Source organism: Acipenser ruthenus, chromosome 14 (genome assembly GCF_902713425.1).
Source record: "Acipenser ruthenus chromosome 14, fAciRut3.2 maternal haplotype, whole genome shotgun sequence".
Taxonomy (NCBI): domain Eukaryota; kingdom Metazoa; phylum Chordata; class Actinopteri; order Acipenseriformes; family Acipenseridae; genus Acipenser; species Acipenser ruthenus.
This window is the reverse complement of record NC_081202.1, coordinates 22,707,916-22,735,740: the sequence shown is the minus strand read 5'-3', so window position 1 is coordinate 22,735,740 and position 27,825 is coordinate 22,707,916. Positions and strand designations below refer to the sequence as shown.

At 36.8% G+C, this 27,825-nt stretch overlaps 1 protein-coding gene across 1 annotated transcript; it reads right to left on the bottom strand.

Annotated features, from left to right (window-relative positions):
* Positions 1 to 7: 7 nt before the first annotated feature.
* LOC131697425 (gamma-secretase-activating protein-like) lies at positions 8 to 8,408 on the bottom strand. The gene is made up of 4 exons (XM_058986128.1): positions 8,205 to 8,408; positions 3,992 to 4,062; positions 3,079 to 3,198; positions 8 to 372 (listed from the first exon to the last, which is right to left on the bottom strand). The coding sequence occupies exons 1-4, from the start codon at positions 8,216 to 8,218 to the stop codon at positions 326 to 328; spliced, it is 252 nt and encodes an 83-aa protein (XP_058842111.1). The 5' UTR covers positions 8,219 to 8,408; the 3' UTR covers positions 8 to 325.
* Between the last annotated feature and the right edge of the window lie 19,417 nt (positions 8,409 to 27,825).

Genomic DNA, 27,825 nt, shown 5'->3' with positions numbered 1-27,825 from the left:
ATTTGCTTTTTCTGCAATAAAACATATCAAAATATCCAGTTTTATTTGACTTCATACAGTAGAACCTGTATGAAGCCATCCTGCAAATTAAGAGCTGGATCATTTTAATAGCCAGTACTTACCCACTGCTTAAAATAATAACCTATGACCCAGTGGCTTCTTCCTCAGAACCTTGTGTTTAAACAAGATGGTTACCAGCCTCTCTCTCAGTAGCACCGCCAAGCAGACATTCACCAAAAAAATCTTGTTTTTATTTCACCTCAAAGCCCATTACAATAAAAGTTTGTTTGAGATCTATTTCTTCAACAAAATGTGCATCCATTTATTATTTATTTATTTCCATGTTCTCTTGCTCTTCAAAGAGGTTCAGTGCTGAAAAAAAATAAGAATTTAAATGATGAATTTTACAGTTTCAGTGTTTCTCTACATCTTACAAATGAGTGTACACCAGGTACAGTATATAAGAAAACCTCCCAGAAAATGTACAAACAAATGGGCACAAAACAGTACAGTGGTGCAGTGTTTTCTGCACCACTTACTGTAAAAAGATTGTCAAAAAAAAACAACAGGTCTACCCAGCAAAAAGACTTATTAAAACAACCTACAGTATATGTTGGAGAATTACAGTACATATGATTTTTGGTGATTAAATAAAGCATTGAAGAAAATAACCTGCATTACTAACACAATTTTACTGTTAACATTACAGTACACATTCTCGACTTTATCCTCATGGAAATCGTTAAATAATCAGCTTAAGTTAAATATCTTGATTTTCCACATTTAAAAGTGTTTTGGCCAAGTAGCTGAGAGGCAAGAACAGTGGCTGTAAAAATGACCTCTCTTTTTCAGTTGAGTAGGAACTCTGACAATGAAATAAGGTTGGACATTTTGTTACAGTAGGTTAACTTGGCCAAGCGCCGCCTGGGGTGGGGAGGGCTTAGGTCGGCCAGGGTGTCCTCGGCTCACCGCGCACCAGTAACCCTTGTAGACTGACCAGTCTCCTGCGGCCCTGCCTGCAAGCGGCCCAGAGCTACGTGGTACCTGCATGGCGGGCCTGTAGAGTGAAAAGAAGTGGACGACTGACGGCACATGTTTTGGAGGATGCGTCTGCTCGTCTTCATCAGAAAAAGGTAACACAGTCTATGTCCACAATTTCATAAAAATAATTGGTTAATTCATGTATCCATATTTTGTTAGTTTTGAAAATACCTGTTTTTTCTCAAGTTTGCCCAATAGATGCTTTACGTAGTTCCTGGCTATGCAGGCAGAACTGATAGGGCGATCCCAGAGCTGACAGATCTGGTTTCCCAACGATTGAAACAATATGTATAAGTATATCATTGCTCATTGTTGAATAATACGCAAACATAACAACCTCATTGGGTTTAGGCACTACAGAAATACGGTCTCAAATGTTTCTCAAAAGTAAAGCTCTGTTGAAAAGAAATTAGCTTACCTCTGGAAGTCTGTTCATAATACTGAACTTCAGCTACTCATTTGCCTCACTGTTGTCAATATCAGACGCTATAAGATCGTTACCTTTATTAAAAATGTGCACGGATTAATCTACCGATTAATCAACTAATGCCCATAAATTAACCGATCAACAATTTTAAATCGAGTGACAGCCCTAATTATATATATATATATATATATATATATATATATATATATATATATATATATATATATATATATATATATATATATATATATATATATATCCTTTGAATAAGGTGTTATTAAAAAACAAGCAGACCACCACATGGCAATTAAAAAAAAAAAAATAGTCTCCTCCAGTTGTTAGTTAACAGGATACAAGCTGTTGACAAAATGACAGCAAATGAAAACGTTATATATTCTAATTCCAAACACACCTTTGAAAGTCTGTCCCGTACATTTCTTTTTCTTGCTTAGCAATTTGGTTAATACAATTGATTGATTCTAAAAACATGTGTGGAAATACATTTTAGCTCCCAATTTTGAAAAACATATTTATGTAAACGTAATGCAAATATTCTTAACAGCAATAGAATATCTGATACTCTATATTTGTATTTAAAAAGGCTACTGCAGCTGTAGTGACTGAGTCTGACTGGGGTCTTAGTGAAGTTCCAGTTACAACGTTACAGCACAAAATGATGTGTAAAGCATTTGAGATAATATGTATGCTTTTGCGATTTGGGAGACATTCCTGGCTATGCAGTATGACCTTTTCAGATTCCACTGACACACATGAGTCATTACACATTTTGTACATAGTTATTAACACGACTTACTACACTGACAGTTCCATTGTCTACTTTTGCCATTATGTAAGGTGTTTGTGCTTAAAAGAACAATGGTTTTTATGTGGCCTACATGCTGCTTATACAGTTGCAAATTCAAATGGTAACACACACCCACTCCTGCTGAACTTTGTGATTTATAAAGGAATTTCAGAAGGATACAGCAGCGACAGAGATAATGCTCCAAGTATTGGACGTTTATTGATTGGTTAAGGATTTTTTTTTTATTATTATTATTATTAAGTTCCAAATTATATATATTTTTCCCCATCTTTTATTAAAATAAATTCTTTCCCCTGCCTGTATGCAATTACAAACTGCTATTTATATGCAAGCCTTTCTCTTTTGAAGCAGATCCTACACGGAAAAGTAATAGTTCGACTAACTACAAAGGCTGTAGTTCAATAACTTTAAAGTGAGATTTTTCCTATGCACTGGATAAATTGAAACCTATTAAAACAATGTATGCTGTTCTCTGAAAGTTTTCAAACTGCATTCTGAAGCTGGTCCAATACTAACGTGATACCTTGGACTATGCTTAAAGACCATCAGTCCTGTTACACTCTGTACTAAAATGAGACTACATCAGGTCTCCAGAATTTATTATTTATTTATATTTTTGCTGTTTCATCTAAAGACTTTGATGACATTAGGATCACCTAACACCTTCAGACAGCAAACCACCAAAAAACATGACTTCTGGTATAGACAATTTCTTATGTTTGTTCTTAAGAAGACGACTAGATCTTTTGGAATGACGATGGAATGAAGAGCTGAAATGCCCTACCTTTCAGCAGTCTTGTCACAAAGGTTTCAGTCAGGTGAAGTGCACCATGGTCGATGTACAGCAGAAACGTGTGAATTGGAAGACAGAGGACCGCCAGCACAATGTGAAGAGAGTGAAACCCTGCCGTGGAAGGATTTCAAACACTATTCTTACTTTTCAGCTGGTTTTTAAAAAGCAGCACAAAAGGCAGATGCTAAAAGAGGGAAACCTAAGACTCTTAGAAATGATTGATACAGAAATCACAGTTGTACAGCATGTTCAGTGAGCCTTGTATTGGGGTTTGATCTGACCAATAATGCCCTTATACTAAAGCAGACAATATGTAACTCAATATAAACCCTAATGAGCTCAATTCTGAGAGTTTGTAGTTATCCTTTATCCTAAATAACAGTAAATAGTATCTCTAACAGTTTGTTAAGACCAGTACATTTTTATGAAAACCTTTTATAATAAAGCATTAAAACAATTCCTTCAATGTCTACATATTTCACACATTTTGCACAGGCCTTTGGCAGCTTCCAATGTCTTGCTCATCACATGGAAGACAGCCCACTCAGCAGAGCTGCTTTGCTGTTTGCTAAGTTCAGCAGAATAAATAAAAACAATACTCCCTGAAACTGGACATTGTAAGATTATCTGATGATGTTCTATTATTCTCAGGCCTGCATGTTGGCAATACTTAAGGGGAGTGCTTTTTGTTTAAATGCAGTTATAAACTGTCACATGCATACATAAAAACGCAAACATTACATTATGTAATATACTGTATACACACACACACACACGTGCACATACCTTCATACTTGTTCATAAATATGACCAAGGATTTATCACAAGTAAATTACTTCTCTAAGGCTTTGTATCATCACAGAGGGTTCAACTCTCACAAGTTTCCTGCACGTAAAGTACTCACAAGCGAAGAACTTGGAAGCTGAGACTATATTTAATCCACATTGTCTCCAGTATCTGCCTGACCAGATCCAGCTATGAAGGAGAAAAATAAAAAAAACATACCAGGTTAACCGCATTACATATTCAATTCATGATTGCACACAGACATACAGAATGCACACACACAGTACACTATGTGTGGTACTGCCACGTCAACAACCCATTTCTCAAATGTACAGAATATTTAAACCATTGGAATGTATAACAGAAATCAATAACAGCAACAATGGCAACCCATACTTCATGCCTGAGTTCATTTCAGGTTAGTCAGCAATAATTCAAGAATATCAGCAAGTTTTTGTTTAATGTTAAAAAAAGATATGATCATTTTAAACGCAGGTTGTCGATTTGTTCAGTGTAAATGAACCTACCTGAAGAGCATCCATGTTATTCAGAAAAAAAAATATATCATATTTTGAATTCTCACCATTAGTAAAATAGCTCAGTTTTGTTGATATTAAAACTCTCTTTCTTTATTTCACATAACAGAGATTTACAGTCTACACCTATGACCAAAAGTTTTGCATTACCTATAATTTTAGGATTGAGACATAGTTAAATTTTGTTTAACATCATGTAATCAAAGAAACTACAAAATGATATCGCAAGTGTCTACCGGACGCCATAACAGTAGTACGGTATTCCATGTTGGATTTTAAAATTTCACATTTTTCAATTTTTGTCAGTTTTTCGTTAAGTATATGGAAAACTACAAAGCGGTATGTAATTCAATATGTTAACGTGACATTATTCAGCAGGTTTCATTCGACTTTATGAAGCAAAATGAGTTCATTCTATAGGGTAATACTTTTTGGCCATAGCTGTATATCATGTACAGGTTTAATAGTATGTTAACCAAGCATACTGTTAAAAGTGTAAACATAAATATTTGGCATTTGTAGATTTAAACCTTTGCTCTACATAACAAATAAGACTAAATTTTAAAACACCACCCTTGTTATTCCAGGAACTGCTGGTCCTGCTGGGTGAGTCATACAAAGGGCAGACTGTAACACAGATAGTCAAGCTAGGAACCAGGCAGACTTTATGATGATGGTGTTTCCAGGAGATTATTTAACATGCATTGCATATGTCCTGTTCTTGTGAAGTGGCGAGGTACAGAAGCAGCTTTAACCAAATGTGGCTGAAGTAGAGTTTTGGATAATAACCTCTCCATGTTATGACGAGTGCACAAGAATAAGCACAAGACAAGAATAAGGGGAAATTGACTTTCCCTTCCTTTATCTTACTTCAAGTGTTAATTCTCGCTTTTTCAACAAGACATTTACAAATTTGTAGCAGAACTGAAAGTTCAAATTCGTTTTGTCTAGGACCTTGTGTGCTCTTGGCTGCAATGTATCAAGCCACTTCTGTTCTTTGCAGTGACCCTGATCAACAAAACCACCCACTCTCCAGGTGGGCAAAGTAGAAACACAGCAACTGCACTTGGATCAAAGTCAGGTTTTGAAAACAGCAAATATAAAGTACTGTACAGTGCAAGAGTGGAAAGACAGCATAAAAGACAATAAAAATATATTCAATTAGAATAACTGATGCTACAGCCCCAGTATGTGTCCGGATAAACTTTCTTTCGTTTTGAAAGAGTGGAAAATGTTTTAACCACAACACACATATTTGTGGCTGACGTATTTGTAGTTCACATGCACAAGACTATGTGTTTGTAAGCTCATCCTGTGTGCAAATAGATTACTGACAGGAACAGAGCTCATATCCTGTTGTATCACTTGAAGCTGCACTTGAAGTTCCTTTTACTTTAGCTGCCTGCGGAAGAAGCACTAATTTGGTTAGGATAAGGATGAAAACATTGTTCTGGGAAAGCCTTGATAAGGTTAATCTCTCAAAACATGCATAGCACCCCTGTACACATGTATGTATCATTGTTTAACCAAGAACACCGTAGGGTCTATCTGAAGCAAGTGCAAAACCAAAGGCACATTTTTAGAGAGGAATGAAAGTAAAAAAACTAGCAAGAATCTACTAAGAACAATTTTGTAACTGTGCTGTCATTAAGGACTTTTGCTTGTTTTATACCATTACATGGTTTAATTCCTCTCAGACAACTTGTCTTTGCACTTCCTTCAATATGAACCCCATGATGGAAGAATACTTACTGCCAGGGGCTAATTTGTATACAAAAAGGTACCAGATTCATAGATATGCTTCAAGTTCTCATCTGATTGAAGGTTTCCTACCTAATTGTTAGTGTTGATACTGAAGCTGCCTTTGTCTAGAAATGTTTAACATTTAACATTACCCACAGTCCCAGTGGCGGGCCGACTCATCTCATGAACAGCAGCGACGACACTGTTGTTAACAGTGCTAGTATTTTGGCGTTTTCACCATTTGGGGTGTAAAAAAAAAAGTATTAATTTCCTTACTCATAGATGTCGCATCTTAAATATTATATTGTTACAGGCCCTCGATTCATGGAACAGGAAAGTGTGTTTTTATTGTATATGCTATGTATATAGCGTTTTTTGCAAGAAAAAAGTATTTTTTTTTTAATTATTATTTTATAAATATATAATTAAAAATGTTATAATCCTACTATGATATCTAACTTATTATTATTTATTTCTTAGCAGACACCCTTATCCAGGGTGAATTACAATTGTTACAAGATATCACTTATTTTTTTTTTTTTTACACACAATTACCCATTTATATAGTTGGTATTTTTATTTTTTTTAACTGGAGCAATCCAGGAAAAGTACCTTGCTCAAGGGTACAGCAGCAGTGTCCCCCTCCTCGTATTGAACCCACTACCCTCTGGTCAAGAGTCCAGAGCCCTAACCACTATTCCACACTGCTGCCCTTAGTACACTTAGTACAGTACAGTGACACTTGTAATGACTAAAGGAAAGGCTGAACAACCAGCAGCATTAAAAAGCGGCTGTATAGCGCTTTGCAAATCTGGAGAATTACTGAACAGTCCATGTTCATATTTGCAACCAATCACAGAGAATTGCGGGTGGGTTTATCTACTGGCTGTTGCTAAAATGAACTGGCGGTTATCCTCGTCTGAATCATCACTCTCGCTGCCCGAAGAGGTTAGACTACTGTAGTCTAACAATAACGGCTCATACACGTACCATTTGTATTTTGTAGGAACTATTCTCTTCATCCATGATATAGGCCTATTTATAACTGCGTGCAAACGGTTTTGCTTCGTGTGTAGCTATAGGCATGTCACATCACGGTGCCATGTTTACAACGCAGTGCACTGAAGCTTGTCGTGGTTTGAGCCCTTTGTGCATCAAAGTAGCCCATCACAACAATAGGAGGGGCTGTAAAACACGACAAAAGTATTTGAAAACATATTTTCCATTAAATTAAGTCTATAATCACTTTCAGTTCACCACAGGTACCCTCTAAGAAACGTATGTTAGTGAATAATACAAAATAGTTATTTTCACATTTGGAAAATGTGAAAAAATATTTTACAAGTTTTAGAACATTTTTTTATTTCTTTAAGTATACGTGTTATCTTTTTTTTAGCAATAATGAAATACAATAGTTTCAGGTCTCCTGGTGCCAATTTAATTTCTTTAATTTAGTTGGCTTCATATATTGCACACAGCCAAAAGATATGATATTTAACACATTTCATCACCTTTGAAAAATGATTCTATGAAATAACCATTTAAGAAATAGAAATATTGATATATATATAATGTTTTCATACAGGAAGGGCCTGGTTTGTGGATTGAATACTGGAGGATAGCATAGAGATAGAGCAAGATGGAAAGTGGAAATCAAAGAGAGAAGATGCTGTTTCTTAGGCAGAAAAGGGACTAGATTTGCAGCAGTAATCAGCAATAAAATAGAATATCAGAATTTTATAAAGTATTTTTGAAATACTGTATAAAGTTTTTGAAAGTAAAATATTCCACTCTGAATAGCATCATGAGTCTCTGCATTCACTTTGAATATGATATTAGATCAAACATTGCCAAAGTGAAAACAAAAACCCTAGAGCTAGAGAAGTTATTCACAATATTTCCATACTGTCCCTGTTTACAGACTTAAAAATCTGGTCACCTTAGCAGTCCGGCACCAATGAACCCCTGCCTACTGTTATCTAACCGTCTTTCACTGACACATCACAAGAGGAGTTTTCAAAGGTTCAGTAAATTAAAGAAATGGGTACAAACCAGCTTTGCAACATAATTAACAACCAGCGTGTCAATCTTTTTTCTTTCTCAGGTGACCGACGTGTCTATAAAGGTGCTCTCCACCATCTAGAAAAAAAAGATTTAGAAACAAAGAAAAAAAAGTAATTTTAAGGGTGCATTTGTGCTATTCATACTTTTGTCCTTTACATTTTTGATGAAGCTAGTACCAGTCTGGAAATGTTTTATAAATATCCTCCAGAATTTAAGGATGGCATGTGTCATAAAGTGTTGGCATCTGCATAACTGGGGTAAGGTCGGGCTGCTTTCAATCTATTTTGAGATGTGTTTCCTGAAAATATTTTCAGAGCATTGTTTAATTTTCACCTAATGGTGTATAGTAGTTGTGGGGGGGAGGAGGGGGGGGGGGGTATTTGCTGAAGACACAACTGTTTTTGTAAAGCAGCTATTGCGTGTTTGAACAGATATGTTTGTATGTGTTCTCCCATGGTGTTGCGATGGATTCAAACCTTAACGGGTATCTCACTCACCCCCCAGAGGGCTTGTGAACTCAAGTAGAAGTTCAAGAATGTTTGGAGACATACAGCAGCTGGCAACAGCTGTTCCTAAGAAGCGCTCACAAGGTTGGTTAGGTTAAAGTAGCTCTTGGGAAATCCTCCTGTATGCCAGGGCTGGGGGGTGCTGTCATCAGTGTGGTACAATATTATTATATTATTTGTTTATTTAGCAGACGCCTTTATCCAAGGCGACTTACAGAGACTAGGGTGTGTGAACTATGCATCAGCTGCAGAGTCACTTACAACTACGTCTCACCCGAAAGACGGAACACAAGGAGGTTAAGTGACTTGCTCAGGGTCACACAATGAGTCAGTGGCTGAGGTGGGATTTGAACCGGGGACCTCCTGGTTACAAGCCCTTTTCTTTAACCACTGCACCACACAGCCCCCTAGTAGTGTAGCTCTGCTCTGGGTTAAACATTGCTGTGGATGTGCGTTCAAAAGAAACGCCTTTCTAAGTCCTAACTAAAGCTACTGTTCATGCATGCAAGATGTGCTGTATACGAGTCCTAAGGCTAATAAAGGCACATTTATAGTTCAAAAGTATCTGGATGTAAGGAATGAAGGTTACAGTGCCGATTTTTAAACATCCCTGTCAATGTATGACTGAGATGGTCATGTTGATAGTGCACTGAGGAAATAAAGCATTACACTTACATCTCCAACATATAAAATAGTAACTCACCCAAGCACCAAGTGTCATTAATTGAAAGAACCCTTAAAATAAAATAAAAACAAATATATTATACAAAATGTATTATGCAAGTGTGATTTACTCAGTCTTCTGTTACCATTTCAGCTAGTAATTTGGTTCACTCCCCGCTGATTTGATTGTTTTTGTATTTTGGATTTGGAACGGCGTCAAAGTATTTAATAGTTTCCATGTTCAAGTGTAATATCCTTTGAGATTTCTATCCTTAAAAATAATAAATAAATGAATATACTAGTATTTAAAATGTATTATGAATGTATTTATTGTTCCAATTTCATTCTGCCACCTAAATGTGCTAGTTTTTATTACAGTATAATTCAAATAATAACTAGTAAGTATATACTACCAATATTTGTACAGCAGTGCATGCGACTGTACTGCATTCGGAAGTATAGCTTGGGAAGTCTCCAAACCAAATCTAGTGAGATTCATTGAAAAGCACATACAAAAGAAAAATGCAAAACTGGAGTAACCTTCAGTTCGAAGGTTTCCAGATTGTTTTTTTTAATTTTTTTTTTTTTATTATAAAGCCACAAATGTATTACACAGGTTTTTCACATGCACCTCATGCGCCACCTACTGCCCTGTTTTAGTACAGTACCATAAGTAAATCAGATACAGAGGGATTTGATCACACACCCTCCGGGTCTAAGAGTAAGAACCCAGCTTGTAGGAAACCTTTTCACAACAGCTCTCTCAAACAACCCCTGCACTACAGGCTGTGACAGGAGTTCAGGGATGCACGTGACACTGGGTATTTCCTGTTAAAAGAAACAAAGGATTCAATTAATATTTGACAAAGTGCTATTATCCATTTCATATGTAAAGTTGAGGGAGAATAATATATGTACAGGGCTTTATACAGACTTTTGTGCAAGCTGACTGAGTTAACCAAGCATTCAGCACCAACATTCGAGGGCAGAGGGCCCTGCAGCGCACACTGTAGCTGACTGTATTAATACTGCATGTTGTGTCTAAAACCACGGGCTGTCTTTTGGAATCATCGAGATGACATAACAGAGCAGCATTTTCACAGGGACCCACAAACCCTGGGGATGGACGGCATTCTTCAAAGTGATTAAGAGGCAATTTTTCCACAGCATTTCAAAGTGTCCAACTAGCTTTGTATTGACACTGCATATACAAGACTGATGCTGTATACAGGATATGCCTTACCCCTTCCCAGTGAGCCATGGATGTGTAAGGGAGAACTTTATCCAGGCAGAGAGAATGCAGACAGATTTTTCCATACAGCGAAGCTGCAATTAAAATTGACTAATCTTGTTACATTGTCACACATCCAGTGTATAATCTATTTAAAATAATAATAATAATAATACTGGAGCAATCTTTAGGTCACCATACATATCTTTCATTTTTAGTTCTCATATGTGTGTTCCGGAGCCTTAAATGATCATATAAAATACTATAAAACAATGCAATGGGTCTGTTATGATGCTAGTGGTACATTTGCAAAGTTATACCACAAAGCTATGTGTGTAGTTTTCTCCACAGTGTAAAAATTAAGAAAAGTGCTAGGTGTCCCAGACTAGGAAAAAAAAAAGCTGTGAGATGTTTGTTTCTAGTTTTGAAATTCATTTATTTTTATTCCATTTAGAAAAGACAGTAACACCTTGCAATGCCTTGTGCTGATAGAATGCATTTGTACTGTCCAATACACTGAATAGAGGGGTGGCTATGATCCCTATAATTAAAGCATAAAACAGCGCATGCATGTCAAGTTAAAAAAACTGTCAAATAAAATCTGTCCATTATACCCCAACAATAACATAGCCCGTGTGCTTTCCCTGACAGATACCTAGCTTGCTTAGGAACCAGCTGCAATACTTACATATCCAACTGTAATCAACTATTGCATTACAGCAGCACACCCAAGAAGAAATTACCACATAACTGTTTTTTTTATTTTGTTGAATCTAATTACAAATTTCTGTAAATAATGTACAGTCCTTCCATTAATTTGCACAGGAACACTAACTTTTTGAACCGTTTAATTACATTGATCTAGTATACAGTAATATTTGTTTAATTAATGCAAGCACACACACACATTGGGGCGCACCCAAAGATAACTTGATTCCTCACCTCCAGTTCTACATCAGCGTCCGATGAAAGACATATGACAGCACAGTGCAGTGCTGCCAGAATGTGGCAGTCCTGCCTGATCTTGTACAGGAGCTCCAGCAGGGATGACTGGCTTATGCTTGCTTTAAACATCTTCCCTGCCTCAACATCTAACACCATGGCTTTGGACAGGTACAGTACAGTGCTGTTGGGGTTTAATGAATGGATGCTGGCGTCTTCACCTAAAATAGAAAACACTCAATTCTCATGCGCTGTGCTTGATAATAAGTAAAACAGCTTATTGCCAGTGTTGATCAATTCTTACAGCAGCGAGGAGCGGAGGCACACTGGAGGTCACACCAGGTGTCAGCAGCTGAGCTTGGACCCCAAACCAAGGATTTTTATCACTCCAACTAAAAGCCTTATTTAGATTTCAAACCAATTGTGTCCATCTGCACACACCTCTGCACATTTTAACAGAGCATGAAGTGGATTCTTTAAAAGCTAAAAGATAAACACATTTGCTCCAAGTGGTCTTTAAATGCCTTTATGGGAAATCTCCCAGTTGCTTGTGTCATAACTTTACAAACAAAACTATTAACAGTAATTCTCTGAGATTACAAAATACATGTGTCCTGTATTTATTAGCTATTAGCCACTTGCTTACAAACTATCTTGGTACCCCTGAATAGATAATCATCTTCTCCAAGAAAAATCTGCACATTACGTTAGTGTGTACACTGGTATACAGTACATGATGTTGTATTTTGCTCACCTAGTTAAAGACAATGGGAGACTTACCTGATAGAAAGAGACAGTCGCAAGTTAAATCGGGTTGTCTAGTGTTAATAAAATGCATGAGTGCATAAGGCATGAGTGAACAGCCTTGGATTATATGCATTGTATCATGTGCACCTTGTTTACTACGCAAGCAACATCACAATATAGACAATAGTATATACAATGCTATAACCTAAGTATATGGTACACCTCACTGGTATACAATAATGATGGTACATGCAAGTATCTGGGCAAGCTATGAATTCCAGAAGTGCTGGGGTCTGATGAATCTGTTGAGATTCTGTAGTGAATGGTCTACCCAGTTCTACAATGTTGGGTCCATTCCTTTCTCAAAACTAGGTGAAGTCCTGCACAGTTGATTGATCCCAGTAAAGTGGTGTTGTTCCCAGAACTGCCTTGAAGATTAAACTAGAAAGGGCAAGTACAATGTATTTCAGAAATAATGAGAATACCCAAAGGGAACACCTACATATAAAACTGAACACAGAAGAAATAGCAGCTACTGAAGGAGAGTAAGTGACCCAGAACATGTCAGCTTGAAGAGAGAAAGAAAAACACAGCTGCAGCCTGGTGAGCGGTAGGTGGCTTTTACTCAGACACAGCTTATTTATTTCACCATTAAAATATAAAAGAAAATCTCAGTACTTTCCCAGCTTACCCAGGTTTATATAAAACATCTGGTTCAGAAGAGGGGCACCAGCTCCTTCCAAAGCAACTGTAAATGTTTTACTGTAACCTAGAAGTTAAAAAGATCAAACACTTTATTTATTTTTTTTACAACAGTGTGGTAATTTAGTTTCTCAACTTCATTAATTATGTATAGGAGATCCGATTCCAGGCTTGCTAAACAAGTGACATCAGTGCAAACACCCTAAGATACGTGAATCAGCGCGGACTGTGTGAATTAGATAAATATTGTGACTGTAGCACATACACATGCTTCCTAATTTTTTAAAAAAAATAATAGTTGTTTCATTGGATTGCACCAATTATCACAATCAACATGTGAGGGGGGATCATTTTTTTATAATAAGGATGGAAGTTTAAATTATATTTCAAATCTTGTATTTTCTGTAATTGATTTTTTTTCTCAAAAAAATCAATTACATCAGTTCTAGTAAACAAAGTATGCCATTTAAATTATGGTGCTTTCCAAATGCATTTATATTTTAAAAAGTCCCTTTGTTACGTAGTTATCTTCTTATTTAAATTTTTAAGTATCACAGGGTCCATTCTTTCTTCAACATTATATACAGATGAATGGAGCACAGGTAAAAAAATAATAATAATAATTCCTAAACAGCACGTGCAATCAGGCAAACAAGCTGAATAAATATATGCAGAATCAGGCAATAAGGGATTATAGTATTTCAATTTGAATTACTATGGCATTTAAAGTCATTTTGACATGTTTGTTAATACTTCACACTTACTCTCTGTAGACTTTAAGACCAAATGGAGTAAAGTATAAAGAAAAGAAAAGAAAAGAAAAAGTGTGTTATTAAACTAAAACAAAAAACTGGAATGTCACTCAGACTGAAGGGTTTGTAAACATGAAGTGATCTCTATACAGCAGAAAGTTAAACAACATGACCCCATTATGGCAGCCATCTTACTTCACAGGTCAGAGTGAAGGGTGCAGTTAGATTTTGCTTCAGTATGCATATGCATGGCTTCTTGTACTTGTTGGTTCAGTGTCTCAGTGACCAATTATGAATATACTGCATGCGGTAGCTAGAGAACAAATCTATTGTTTTTATTGTAAGACCAAGTTTTTATACAGTTAAAATGTAAGGCTGTAGTTAATGCATACCCCATAAGTTAGCATTAAAGTGTGTACAGTATTTACTGAAAGCACTCATGACTTCAAGGTAATGTTGCATTTTACTTACACAAAATAACTTTTACTCACATAGGGTCAATTGCAACAAACTAAAGGGAGCATACCAACTGGGGATGATCCCGTAGTTTATGCGGAGGATAGTACTGTTATGATCCACTTAAATACTGCAATTTAGAAAGGTTTACTTGTAAAAACAGCCTGAACAGTGTATTTTATTTACAGTAGTCGTTGACAAGGACAGTCAGAAGGCTCCAAAGGTTGACTTGAGTTCCGGTGTCATGCTGATGAATGTTTTCATGAGGGAGCCTAGAACGTTACGTGTGGTTTTAGTGTTGCTTACAAAGCAGCGCCCCCAGTTAACAGCATTTGTGACAAGCTTATCTTAGCAAGTGGTGCCACTGAGAATTTTTTTTTTTTTAAATCTAAAATTCTTTTTTGGGACTTTTTCAATAACTGTTCTACTGTATTCAAGCAACACATGACTTTCCAGAACAGCAGTGTTTTCTGAATCCTGGTACAGAAACTGAAAAAGAAACGTATTAGTGATGGGGTACATGTCAGTAAGATGTCAATCACAGTGAAGATATGTTTACATCCCAATACCCTCACAAACTTGTGCTAAAGAATGTTTATACCAATTGTAACTGTGACATGCACACAGATGTACCTGTGGGTATTTCCACAATATCCCTGTGCACCATAAACATATTATTTCATGTTACATAGGCAACACCAAAATACCCAATATCTACCTGTATTAGAATTCACCTAAGCAGCACAGCGATGTTGTGTATTTGATTAAACACTACATACACATTTAAGACTGTAGCTTGTTGTCAGACAAAGCAAAGTAGTGTAAAATATAACACACACACCAACCTTTTACCTGCACTCTTACTCGACTGTCAACAGCTTTCAATACTTTAGTATTGTTTATGGGATGAATCTCAGAGGAGTGTTAAACATTTTGAAACTGTAGAAAATGAAAAATATATATTGTAAACAGTGATTATCAATTGCTGTACTATATGAATGCTCTCTGAGGCCTTATGTATGCTTGCAGTAGGGTACCCAAGAAACACAAGGAAACCTTGAGAGAGTGCTTCTTTGAGCATGTGACTCACTGATCATGTGATAATATAATTCCCACAAAAGGTGGTGTGGTTTGAACAGCAGTTACAGTATATGCACAATTTTATTGATACGTGCGCAGAGACTACTTCTATGTAACATACTATCACAGTTGCACCACTCAGTTTTAAAGATTCCCTCAATTTTCTGACATTTAGTATGTCCAGATAATGTATGTAAAAACATAGTGTGACATACTTAGAGAGACAGACAGGTCCCTTCATGTATCTCCAGAATCTGTTACTCTTAATAATTTGTGCTAAAAATACTGATTGCCGGGCAGATTTAGATGTATAAATCATTATTCCGATAATATCAATAACGTGCGTCTCATGATATATGTAAAAATGTGTGTTCCATACAGACAGACGAACAGACAGCCTCCATATACTCAGACATGCTCAATAATAACTTGTGCTCAAGAAGGTATTTGCAAAACTCTAGCAGGGTTAGTCCTTCCAATCTGCCAATCCTATTCTAAACTGAAGCAAAAAAAACATGAACTACCCTAAAGTGTTGATTATTTCATTGCACTTTGCTGTGAATACTCAATATATATATATATATATATATATATATATATATATATATATATATATATATATAATTGCAAAGACAAAATAAATCACAGTAATTTCCCTGGGCATGTACCATGGCTCTTCTACAGCTCAATGTGTATATACATACAGTTTTAATAACATAAGTAAATTATAGATTAAAATCCACAATAGTATCTGGTTTTGTTTCATTAATACAGAATATGTATCCGATTGCCACTGCATGAAAATGATGTATTTATTACATTGGATAAACAATCAAAAACAGAATACTTAATTAAAAAAATAATACAATATGATGACAAAACTTGTGTAAATGCTTTGTGACAAAGTTTGGAAGAAAGGGCTAAGTAACTGATTCAGTGAAACATATTGTAGCGTGCTGGTAGGTGATGTAATCACACACGAAAACATAAGCCCGGTATAAGCTCCGCAAAGGAGTCGGCTCTTTTGTACAGCGGCGCTATGCTTTAGTGCGTGAGGTCCCGGGTTCGTGCCCGCTCATCGCCTGTTTGTAGATTGCCTCGCCCTGTGTGATGCGTTAATCGCTGCAATATCAATAAACACAGGTAATTAAAACAAGGCACATGATGTACCGAAATGCACAGGTAAAACCTTTACCAGTGTGTTTACAATTAAAGTGTCAAATGCAGACAATACTTGTTTGTCGTCTGGAAAACAAATACTAATTTACACTGGTCTTTAAAAGGTGTCAGCGGTGGAGTGATTGAAGTAGGTTAGCTTAGTTTTCGTCTGCCCCTTTAGGAGAAAAAGTGATAAGCTCTACAGTATCTACATTTATTATGTTTGAGTTAATAGCAACCTCAGTCGACCCCAAGTTTACTGTGTAAAACCTTTTGACCACAAGATGGCACCCTCGTCCAAAAACAACAGTTCTAAAGGATATAAAACCTGAAGACATAAATCATTCTCAACGACGAATTGCTTTAACGGTATTCTATCTCCTACTAACAGCAGTTATGCAAATACTTTGACATCACTTGAATTTGTCTAAAGGCTGGCCTGTTTTATATCTTGCTCTGGGTAAGATGGCATTAAACTGTGCAAATGTACACAGAGCACTTGGATATTATCAATGTGTTGGTGACAGTGTGTGAAACATTTGGGGGGCTTGGTGGAATTGGTTGAGATGGCTTTAACGTCTCACCAGATGAAATTCTTCCAAGCTCAGCAGTAATCACAAGTCACATTCAAACTCATGGCTGTGAAAGCCCTGTGACCAGTAAGTTCTAGTGGCCTCAGCCCAGTTGCTTGTTGATAAGTGTCCACATAACATAAACCCTGATCACAGCTGCATGTCAGGTATCAATATCTAGATTGGAATGGACATTAAACCCCTGCAATGTTTTTATTCACTTTGGGGTTTTTTTCTGCAGGGTTTCCCTACCCAGTGCTGTTAACCAGGCTTCTTTCATGAGTCATACATTTATCACAGTGTGTTGTAACTTCTTCTTTCCTGTATAATGTTTTCACAGTCAGTAACGAGCACAGCTATTGTTCTGTATTTTTTTCCAGCAAAAAGAATGTTAAAACTAGCAAGACAAAAAAGAAAAGAATGTCAGTTTTAATGCTGCTTAACAATTACTGATACAGAATAAACCTAGTACTCCTGACATTTTGCATCAGTAGATAAGAGATGAGGTCCTCTCCTGCTCATCTGCAATTAATCAACAAACCCGTAGAAAAGTCAAACCTATGGTTTTGTAATTCTTACAGGATATACTGTACTGCAGAAAGGGAAGTAATGGGTTTTACTCTGAATTACTTGACTTCTCTTTAAGGCATTCATTTTAGACTAATTACAAAATTAATGAAATTCAGACTCAGCAACTCTATTTTGGTTATTCTTCCAGCGTATTGGGCAACTGCTAATATTTCAGTCTGCTTGTGGGATTCTACACCACTCACCAAAAACAACAGAACCTGATAGTTTTGGAGTGCAGTGCATTTCTAACATGTTGATCCTCTCCCAGGCAGTCTCTGCAGTGCTTTGACTGACGTGCGTTTATATTTTTGTTTTATAATTACAGCTACAATACAGTTCCTGTGGGATTAGTTCCTTGCCCTTGGACGACTCTAACATTTGGAAGACCCTGTAGAGATGACTCTCAAGCTGGAATTACAATTATGTGGAAGTCCAAATCTGGGAATTATAAACCTTACTGGTCTGGCATATTTAAACATGTGTGAGCCGTATGCTGAACCGTATACAGTAAATTAAGGCCTATATATATATATATATATACATGCTGTTTTGAAGGCAAAGGGTGGTCACACCGAATAGGGATTTGATTTAGATATTTCTTCTGTTCACTCACTTTGCATTTAGTTAATTGATAAATATAATCTATTAACATGTCTATTTTTGAAAGCATTCTTACTTTACAGCATTTTTTCACACCTGCCTAAAACTTTTGCACAGTACTGTATATATACAGACGTGCTCAAATTTGTTGGTACCCTTACAACTCATTGAAATAATGCTTCATTCCTCCTGAAAAGTGATGAAATTAAAAGCTATTTTATCATGTATACTGGCATGCCTTTGGTATGTCATAGAATAAAGCAAAGAAGCTGTGAAAAGAGATGAATTATTGCTTATTCTACAAAGATATTCTAAAATGGCCTTTTTGAGCGAAAGTGGGCTCCATGGAAGAAGACCCAGGAGGACTCCACTTTTGAAAGAAAAACATAAAAAAGCCAGACTGGAATTTGCTAAAATGCATATTGACAAGCCACAATCCTTCTGGGAGAATGTCCTTTGGACATATAGGAGGCTGTGTGGTCCAGTGGTTAAAGTAAAGGGCTTGTAACCAGGAGGTCCCTGGTTCAAATCCCACCTTAGCCACTGACTTACTGTGTGACCCTGAGCAAGTCATTTAACCTCCTTGTGTTCCGCCTTTCAGGTGAGATGTAATTGTAAGTGACTCTGCAGCTGATGCATAGTTCACACACCGTAGTCTCTGTAAGTCGCCTTGGATGAAGGCGTCTGCTAAAAAAACAAATAATAAAAGATGAGTCAAAACTGGAGCTTTTTGGCAAGTTACATCAGCTCTATGTTCACAGACGAAAAAATGAAGCTTTCAAAGAAAAGAACACCATACCTACAGTGAAACATGGAGGAGGCTTGGTTATGTTTTGGGGCTGCTTTGCTGCGCCTGGCACAGGGTGCCTTGAATCTGTGCAGGGCACAATGAAATCTCAAGACTATCGAGGAATTCTGGAGCGAAACGTACTGCCCAGTGTCAGAAAGCTCTGTCTCAGTCGCAGGTCATGGGTCCTCCAACAGGATAATGACCCAAAACACACAGCTAAAAGCACCCAAGAATGGATAAGAACAAAACATTGGACTATTCTGAAGTGGCCTTCTATGAGTCCTGATCTGAATCCTATCCAACATCTATGGAAAGAGCTGAAACTTGCAGTCTGGAGAAAGCACCCATCAAACCTGAGACAGCTGGAGCAGTTTGCTCAGGAAGAGTGGGCCAAACTACCTGTTAACAGGTGCAGAAGTCTCATTGAGAGCTACAGAAAACGTTTGATTGCAGTGATTGCCTCTAAAAGTTGTGCAACAAAATATTAGGTTAGCGGTCCCATCATTTTTGTCCATGCCATTTTCATTTGTTTTCTTATTTACAATATTATGTTGAATAAAAAATCAAAAGCAAAGTCTGATTTCTATTAAATATGGAATAAACAATGGTGGATGCCAATTACTTTTGTCAGTTTCAAGTTATTTCAGAGAAAATTGTGCATTCTTCGTTTTTTGTGGAGGGGTACCAACAAATTTGAGCACGTCTGTATTTACAATATACTGAAAAATATATTGTGAACCTTAATTCCTTGTGCATGTTCTTCTTGGCTGATAGATTAAAATATGATGATAAATATATTGTCTCATATATATTACCTTTTTCAGAATATATTTTTCCAAAAATAATTTGTATATGGCAAAATATATTAAATAAATTACATATATTACATATTACATATATAACACATACATTATGAAATATATGATAATATATTGAGGTTAATATATTATAAAATATATTTAATTTTCGTAAGGGTGTGCCTGTCACAGTAGCGTTAAGGGAGAGAAACTTTTCTTGCCTGAACATGAAATGAATAAAAAACGATTTACTTTCTACAATGCTGCAGGAACGTTTGACTGGACTAGGGCAGATATCGATAGTGCACCAGATTTTGCTGAATTATTCAGCTATAATTGAAGACTATAAAAGCACGAAAGGTTAATTTCTAAAAGTTTCTGTGAGTGCTGTAGTGAAATGCAATACATTTAATAGTGTTGTTGTTGCCCTATTTGAAATTCATGGTATCGTAGGGTAGTATTACTGTTAAGAATAGGGAATAGGGGCCCAGGAATCAAACTTTGTACGGGGCCACCACAGGACAAGCACTGCCACTGCCCTCAGCATGCTAGCTTATTACCATGCCATGCCTCTCTGTGCAATGCCTGTGCTTTACTAGGCTTTTGCTATGTTTTTGTACCACAGCAAACTTGTAATAGTTCCAAACCTTTTCTAGTAACACATACGTAGCCTAACAATACAGGTACTGTTGGCCACCAGATGGCTGATTGAAAAAAATATGCTAATTCATGTAAAAGTTTACCATGGGAAATTGCAAGGTAATCTTTCTGTGCACTATGCTTTTCTTGTGCTTATACAATGCATTTACTGTGTTTTTCCATGGTCAGCTATGTGTTTTCTTTTATTTTTATTTTTACCATGCTCTGTATGGAATGTACTATAGTTGACTGCTTTACCATTCTTTCACTTTGTTTTCACCATGAGCTACTAACCTAACAGCAATGCAAAGGGGATTTAACAGTAAAGATATAAAGCATGACATATGAGAAATAGCTGGATCCTCTGAGGTGAAAGGCTGATTTATTCCCCAAATTATAGCCTGGTACGTAGCTCTGTAGGTGAGACTGGCTGTGATACTCAATCCATCCCCATTTCCCCCACTTTTCCTTATTTTTGGAAGTGTTCAGGGTCAGTTCATTACAATGCCCTTTTTGTATTGAAACCAAGGGACTGATGTAAGCTTAAGAGCAATGCAAATTACTCAACACGCACAAATAATGAGCTGCAATCATGATAATGAGGCTCGCAATGAGCGCCGCCTGTGCATCGGACTATTTGGCAGCCACACTTGCAGCCCAGAGGTGAGGTGAGTTAAGATTACAGAGAACAGTAGGCACTGTATGAGATTTGTGGAGCACAAAAATCAAATCAAATAAGAAAATGTCAGAGGAAGGGCAGCAAAGTCCTCTTGGCGCACAAAAAAGAAAAGAAAAGTTTTCCGAGGAGGAGTTGAGAGTTCTTACGTCTGAGGTCACTCAGTACACGGTCACTTGAGTTATTTGGAAAAGCCTCAGCCAACATGTTATGCTACCAAAGAGGCCATATTGTCCTCTGTAGTGAAGAAAATCAATGCTGTCAGTGTTACCAGGAGGACAGTCAATCGGGTGATGAAAACGTGAAATTCATCTATTAGGTCTAGGATGACCTGCGGAGTGAGACGATAACACCTTACCACCGCATCCTCTGAAATCCCAAACAAAGTGACCCTGGGTTTCTGCCCTTCTCCTCTGAAGGTTTTCCTGTCTGTCCTCAACAAGAGCCAAGCGTCAGGAAGTGTACCACAGCAGCCATCTTGAGGCCAATGACAGGTCTCTGAAGGTGTGTGGTTTGATACAGCTCTTAATTACTTGCTTCTACAATGGTTGGCACCTTGTAAGAGGAGGTGCAAAGTTTTTGGTGGATCAGCAATTGCCCAAGTGCAAGGCAAAATGCTTGCACCTCATTAGAATGTTTGCGCCTGCTTAGTATTCCAAATCCCCGCCCCATTTCCATGCTCTTTTCTTAGCAGGTGCAGAACAGCAGATGAAAAACATTATTTGCATACGCTGCATTTTTAGTGGCCTCTAGAGTCGGTTTGCGCATGCAAAATGCAGATTTTGACCGCAATATGGGTGTTTTGCAGAGGCAAATCACTTTGCACATATCTTTACTTCAGCCCCCAAGTGAACCAACCAGCCAGTGTTGTGCACATCTTCAATACCTTACTGTTTTAACACTCCTCTGCCCATGCCAACAGAACCTCTGGCACAGACCTTGTGTTTTTATGTCTGCTTGATTAATCTGAACCTCTGTTGACTTGCCAGCTCCTCTTTTCTGGTAATGCAGATAATCTTGTCTGGAAAACAGGTAACAACACTAGACACTCATCCCTTTCCTTTTATCAACAAATTGCAACACTGGCTGCCGAACACTTATGCAAGATTAAGACTTCTGACACTTCTGCAAAGCAATTACCTCTGTGCTGCAAGGCAAAATACCATAAGCAGAGTAACTGGAAAGTGTTTATGGGGGGGTTCTTCTGTGAATTTGACAGTATCTCAAATACGGTACATCTGCAGTATATTTTTTTTAGTACAGTGCACAGCTAGTTTTGACTTTCAAAACAATATGGATAACTCCTACCTTTAGGAACACAATACTAGACAGACTCTATTGTGGTCTCCTGCAACAAATTTGTGACGACTATTTTAATAATAGTTTCTTAAAACGTATGGTACTAACAGACATTACGGTTTTACAATCATGAAATGTTGTCATATTTAATGTAGAAATAAACAGAATGGCAGTGCTTGAAAGTAGGCCTTGTTTTCAGATTTCACAGTTATTTGAACTGTCATTGGTAACAGATAATTCTACATATTTAAACACACTGTCCTATTTCAAATCTACATCAGAAAATAGTTTCAATTGAAGTATTCATAACATTTTATATGAATCCCAGAAATAAACAGTAGTTGCTATGACATTGAATTTAGCACAGAAGGGTGTCGGTAGGCAAGTTTAATTGCTAGCATAACACAGGAAAGCTGTTTAAAACCACATCCATAAAATGGTAATGTTGACTGTACTGTACATGCACCTTTAAAGACGTGCATAACATGTTTTTCTAATGTGGCTTGTTGGCAGGGGGTGATGATGACAAGACTGGCTGCGATACAGTGGCATTTATTTCATGAGCATTCTTTTTTTTTCTGGGTTTGTCAGGACTTGTTGGTGCACATTCCTGACCTCAGCTGCTATGTGTTTTATTTGGGTTCTTGCATACTTGCGCGTGGGCAGTAAAGGATTTCACATGTCCCAGCACCCTGTCTGCGCATTTCATTTCATATCCAGACAGAAAAAGAAATGCCTTTGAGTTCTGTCTGAATGGTTTCGCTGTGTTATGGGGAAATGTTTTCGCTGTGTTTTCGGAGTGAAGTTGACTAGAACACCACATACAATTACAAAAGTATAAAAAGTATAAAATATATGTGAATCATGTTACTACAGACTAGTTCTGGGATATATAAAACCATCCTTCCTCATTCTACCTTTTTGTTACATCAATCTACCCTTTTGTTTACAGGACAACGATTATACTTTATTATTATTATTTGTTTATTTAGCAGACGCCTTTTTCCAAGGCAACTTACAGAGACTAGGGTGTGTGAACTATGCATCAGCTGCAGAGTCACTTACAACTACGTCTCACCCGAAAGACGGAGCACAAGGAGGTTAAGTGACTTGCTCAGAGTCACACAATGAGTCAGTGGCTGAGGTGGGATTTGAACCGGGGACCTCTTGGTTATAAGCCTGTTTCTTAAACCACTGGACCACACAGCCTCCTTATACTGTACTTTTTTTTGCTTATGTCATGATTGTATCTTTCATTGTGTTTATTTCTTGTACTGGGGTTACACCGCTGTCAATATGAAATATTTTACCTGTCCCTTTCTTACAACATTAGAAACAAACACTGACTATAAAAAGCTAACATACATATTGTGAAAATGCTTATGTCAGAATGCCTCACGTGTCACTGGTTAAATGACAAGCTACCACTAATGGAAAGTCTAACAACTATTTCTATATTCGTAGCCGACCACAAACACAGAGGTAAGTATTATCAAAGTTACAATTTTTATAAGGTTGACAAGGTAAAAACAAGTAGAGATTACTCAATGAGCAAATATACACTAAAATACAGTGATTCAGTGAAGCTGTTTCTATATACGTGCAATAAATAAAAAACACACAGTGCAAAAAACCAAATAGCTCTGACACATAACACTATATTAAAGTATAAAAAATCTAAACAATAATAATAATAATAATAATAATAATAATAATAATAATAATAATAATAATAATAATAAATACATTTCGTCACTTGTGACACTTACTCTCGTCCTGGAATCAGCTTTTTGTTTTTTTTTACAAGGAAACTAATTCATGTTAATAATACAAAACTGGTACCATTCGCTTGGCTAGGGTCTCACAGGGAGCATCACCCTCCAGGCTAATAGATTTAGTTATTTCATCCTTTCTTTGTAACGTAGTCCTTTCTGTCCCAGGATCAGTCTGATTGCTCTTCTTTGGACTCTCTCGAGGGCCACAAAGTCCCTTTGGTGTTGTGGTAACAAAAACTGGACACAGTATTCCAAGTGCTGTCTCACCAATGCATTATACAACCTCATCATGACCTCCTTGGATTTGTACTCTGCAGTAATTTTATTTGATTCCTAATTCACAACTGAATTGCTAACTATGCATTTTCGTTCCTAGGAAAAGCACTTTCCAAACTCACTTAGTTCCCATGAACTCTGTAATCAGCTGAGCCTCCAGGGTCCTGAACCTTGCTAGTTCCTTTAGCACAAGAGGCAAATTAAAGTTATGGCTCATCAGCCCCAGATTTAATTTCTTTTTACTATATACCACATTTTCAGTTTCATATTTTTGACTTCTTTGGATGAATAACAAATCCTGTAGTTTATTTGAACACGTGTGGTAATCTTCAGTGGTGTACCTATTTAGATGTTTTAATCTGTAGAAAGATTAAATTGTCTTAGTCAGTGAAATAGCCTTGGGGAAAAAAGCGTTATGGTTGGATGCCAAGGATTCCAGCCAATAGAATCATTTCAGTAGAAAGTCACAGGACTGAATCTCATGAGCATTGTCACACTGATATATTATTGTGTATGTTCTTCTTTCTAGCTCATTTGGACAAGCAGTTATAGATCTAAATATTACCGTATGTGAACTTCCTTCTTTCAACTACAGGGGGTCAGTCTCGTACGGAATCACTCCATCTCTTTCCATGGATTCCACCGATGACCTACTTTTTCATGGTGACCAAACCTGATTGAGTTATTGAAGGCTAATATGGGGAACAGGAGGACAGTTGGAAATGCTTTATATTTCATGATACTAATACCGATAATGTGTTATTTACATTGACTGGCCAAAAAATATAACATTGTATCCTGCAATATATGCAGATATGTGGTAATGTGTCAAGCCTTTCATTACAACTATATAAGCTGTGTGTTGTGTGCAACTTTTCAGCAACAATCATAGGAAAGAAGAAGGGTATCTGTGCCTTCACAGGGGGCATGATAGTATGTGTCTGTGTCTATGTCCATCCAGACAGTGTTTGCAGAAAACTATCACTGGAAAGCAACCCCCACCCTCGTATATGTAGCCCATAGGCATGTGCAAAATATTGACAAGCAACAGATATGCTACTTTGGCTCAAATCACAGAAACCTCCAACTCTGGACAACATAACCATACCAGCAATGGAATGTGTTTGCAGTGCATGTTGGGAGTACTGATGTGGATGATCGGAGGCTGTGTGGTCCAGTGGTTAAAGAAAAGGGCTTGTAACCAGGAGGTCTCCGGTTCAAATCCCACCTCAGCCACTGACTCATTAAGTCACTTAACCTCCTTGTGCTCCGTCTTTCAGGTGAGATGTAGTTGTAAGTGACTCTGCAGCTGATGCATAGTTCACACACCCTAGTCTCTGTAAGTTGCCTTGGATAAAGGCGTCTGCTAAATAAACAAATAATAATAAGAAGCAGCTTTCTTTTTGTGGTAAAAGCCAAGCAATATAAAAATAAGAATGCTGAATGAATGGTATGTCAGCTTATTGTAAGAGTGGTACATGCCCTGGTTATCAAAATACTTTGTACAGCTTGCCATTACTGCCATTGCTGGCACTAAACGGGGTGTACAGTAGCTATCCTGCTATTCAAGGGGAATACTTTCCTTTCTCAGCAATGTCTTTCTCAGCAGTAAGTGCTTCTGCATACATTTTCAGATTCTTCACTTTGCTTGTAGCACAGAACATAATCATTTTGTGATGACTCCCAATGTTGCTGTCTGTCTGTAGCTAGTGTTTTTGAAAGAGTAAAATCATATGGTAAACCACCCTACAAACTATAGAATACCAGGCACCTTGCTCGTTTAATGAGTATTACAGTTTTTGTTCATAATACAGTGTCTGTTTATTTTCACAATGGCTTGCTTTGCTCCACACTGCCTGGGTAGGAGGGTACCTCAGACTGGCCTCATATTACTTACTTGCTTTTCTAATTACCAGCAGAACTTGGCATCGTATTTATCAGCAGTGATGTGCTAGCTCACAAACTCATCACGTCTAGTTTTCTAGACCGTCTCTTACAAAAGTTATCTAGTTCTCTGCAGTATATGATGTTTAAAACTTAGCAACATGTTTTATAAACAATTGAATATATATTCAAAATATATACTTCATATCATATATACTTCAAATGTAGGTCACTATTCACAAAGTGTTAACTTTAATGTTAATACAGAAAGGCATCTTTGTTGTCAGCTCTCGGAAAAGCCAACAACTGAATGGAGACTGAATTGCCCTCTTTTAAACGCTTGTCTGAGCCATATCTACGATGTACAGTAAGTATACAAAGGTTTTCATTCCCCAAGGCTTTCAGTACAGCACTTTTTCGGTCATTGCTTTGTCATTGTTATTCAATACTGGTAGCAATGCAAATATTTTAAAAAGCTTCAACTTTCAGTCTGTAGTGAGAATGAAAGAGGAAGTTCTTGTAGTGTTTGCATGGAGATCCAGGCTGTTTTCTGAATTTCAATGCTTACTCTTTAAGGCATACCAGGCATATAAGCGTTCTGCCAAGCTTTTGCCAAAAAAACTTGGCTCTAATATCTCTTTCGTTTAAAACTCAATGGGTGTTTTGTTATCATTAATAAGTCTTGTGAAAAAATAGGGTCAATTTCCTCTTTGGAAACACCAGCTGACTCTTCATTGAGGAGATAAGCGCTGCTGTGAGGACTACAATAAGTTTCTTTTATTTGTATCTACTGATAATAAAAAAAATTTGAACAGCAAATGTTTTACAACAAATGTTTTAACACAGTAATTAAAATATGAATAACTTTTGCATCTTGCACAGGGAAGTTTTTAAGAAGTTGTACAAAATGCTGCACTCACTGTTCAAAGATTAACCTAATTTATTTGTTAGTTTAAAAACCTTGTATGCATTGTATTGACTGTAACTGGGTGACTGTGCTGTTTCAGAACTTTTGGTCATGCCTTATTTTAAGAGGCACTGTTTTTTCTTTTTTTTTTTAACTGTTTTATATTATAATACCCTTTTATTAGTTTATAATTGGTTACTATATATTAACTTTTAACACATAGATTTGTAATGTGCTACTAAACTAGTTAATAAACTAAAATAGTGCTGCTTAAAATAAAGCATGACCAAACTTACAGTTTTATAACCACATAAGGCTTGTGAAGATTATTTTATATAAATTAAAATATACCATACACAGTATTATTTTATAAGAGATTTATAATAATAATAATAATAATAATAATAATAATAATAATAATAATAATAATAATAATAATAACATTAAACAGAATTGTTTTAAATCATTACAACAATAAGAATATGCTGGTAGGCATGGTTTAAATATGTTGTATCCTTCTTGGCTTCCAATTAAACAGTGGTTGTTTGTTTAGGTTTTGCCACCTATAGATGGTGAGTGGATTCACA

Bases quoted from the DNA above. Each gene is read 5' to 3' on its own strand.
- LOC131697425 (XM_058986128.1), bottom strand. The intron at 3,199-3,991 runs GTGAGTACTTTA...CTTCCACGGCAG, and splicing joins AGCTTCCAAGTTCTTCGCTT to GGTTTCACTCTCTTCACATT. The intron at 373-3,078 runs GTAGGGCATTTC...ATTTTTTTTCAG, and splicing joins TGTGACAAGACTGCTGAAAG to CACTGAACCTCTTTGAAGAG.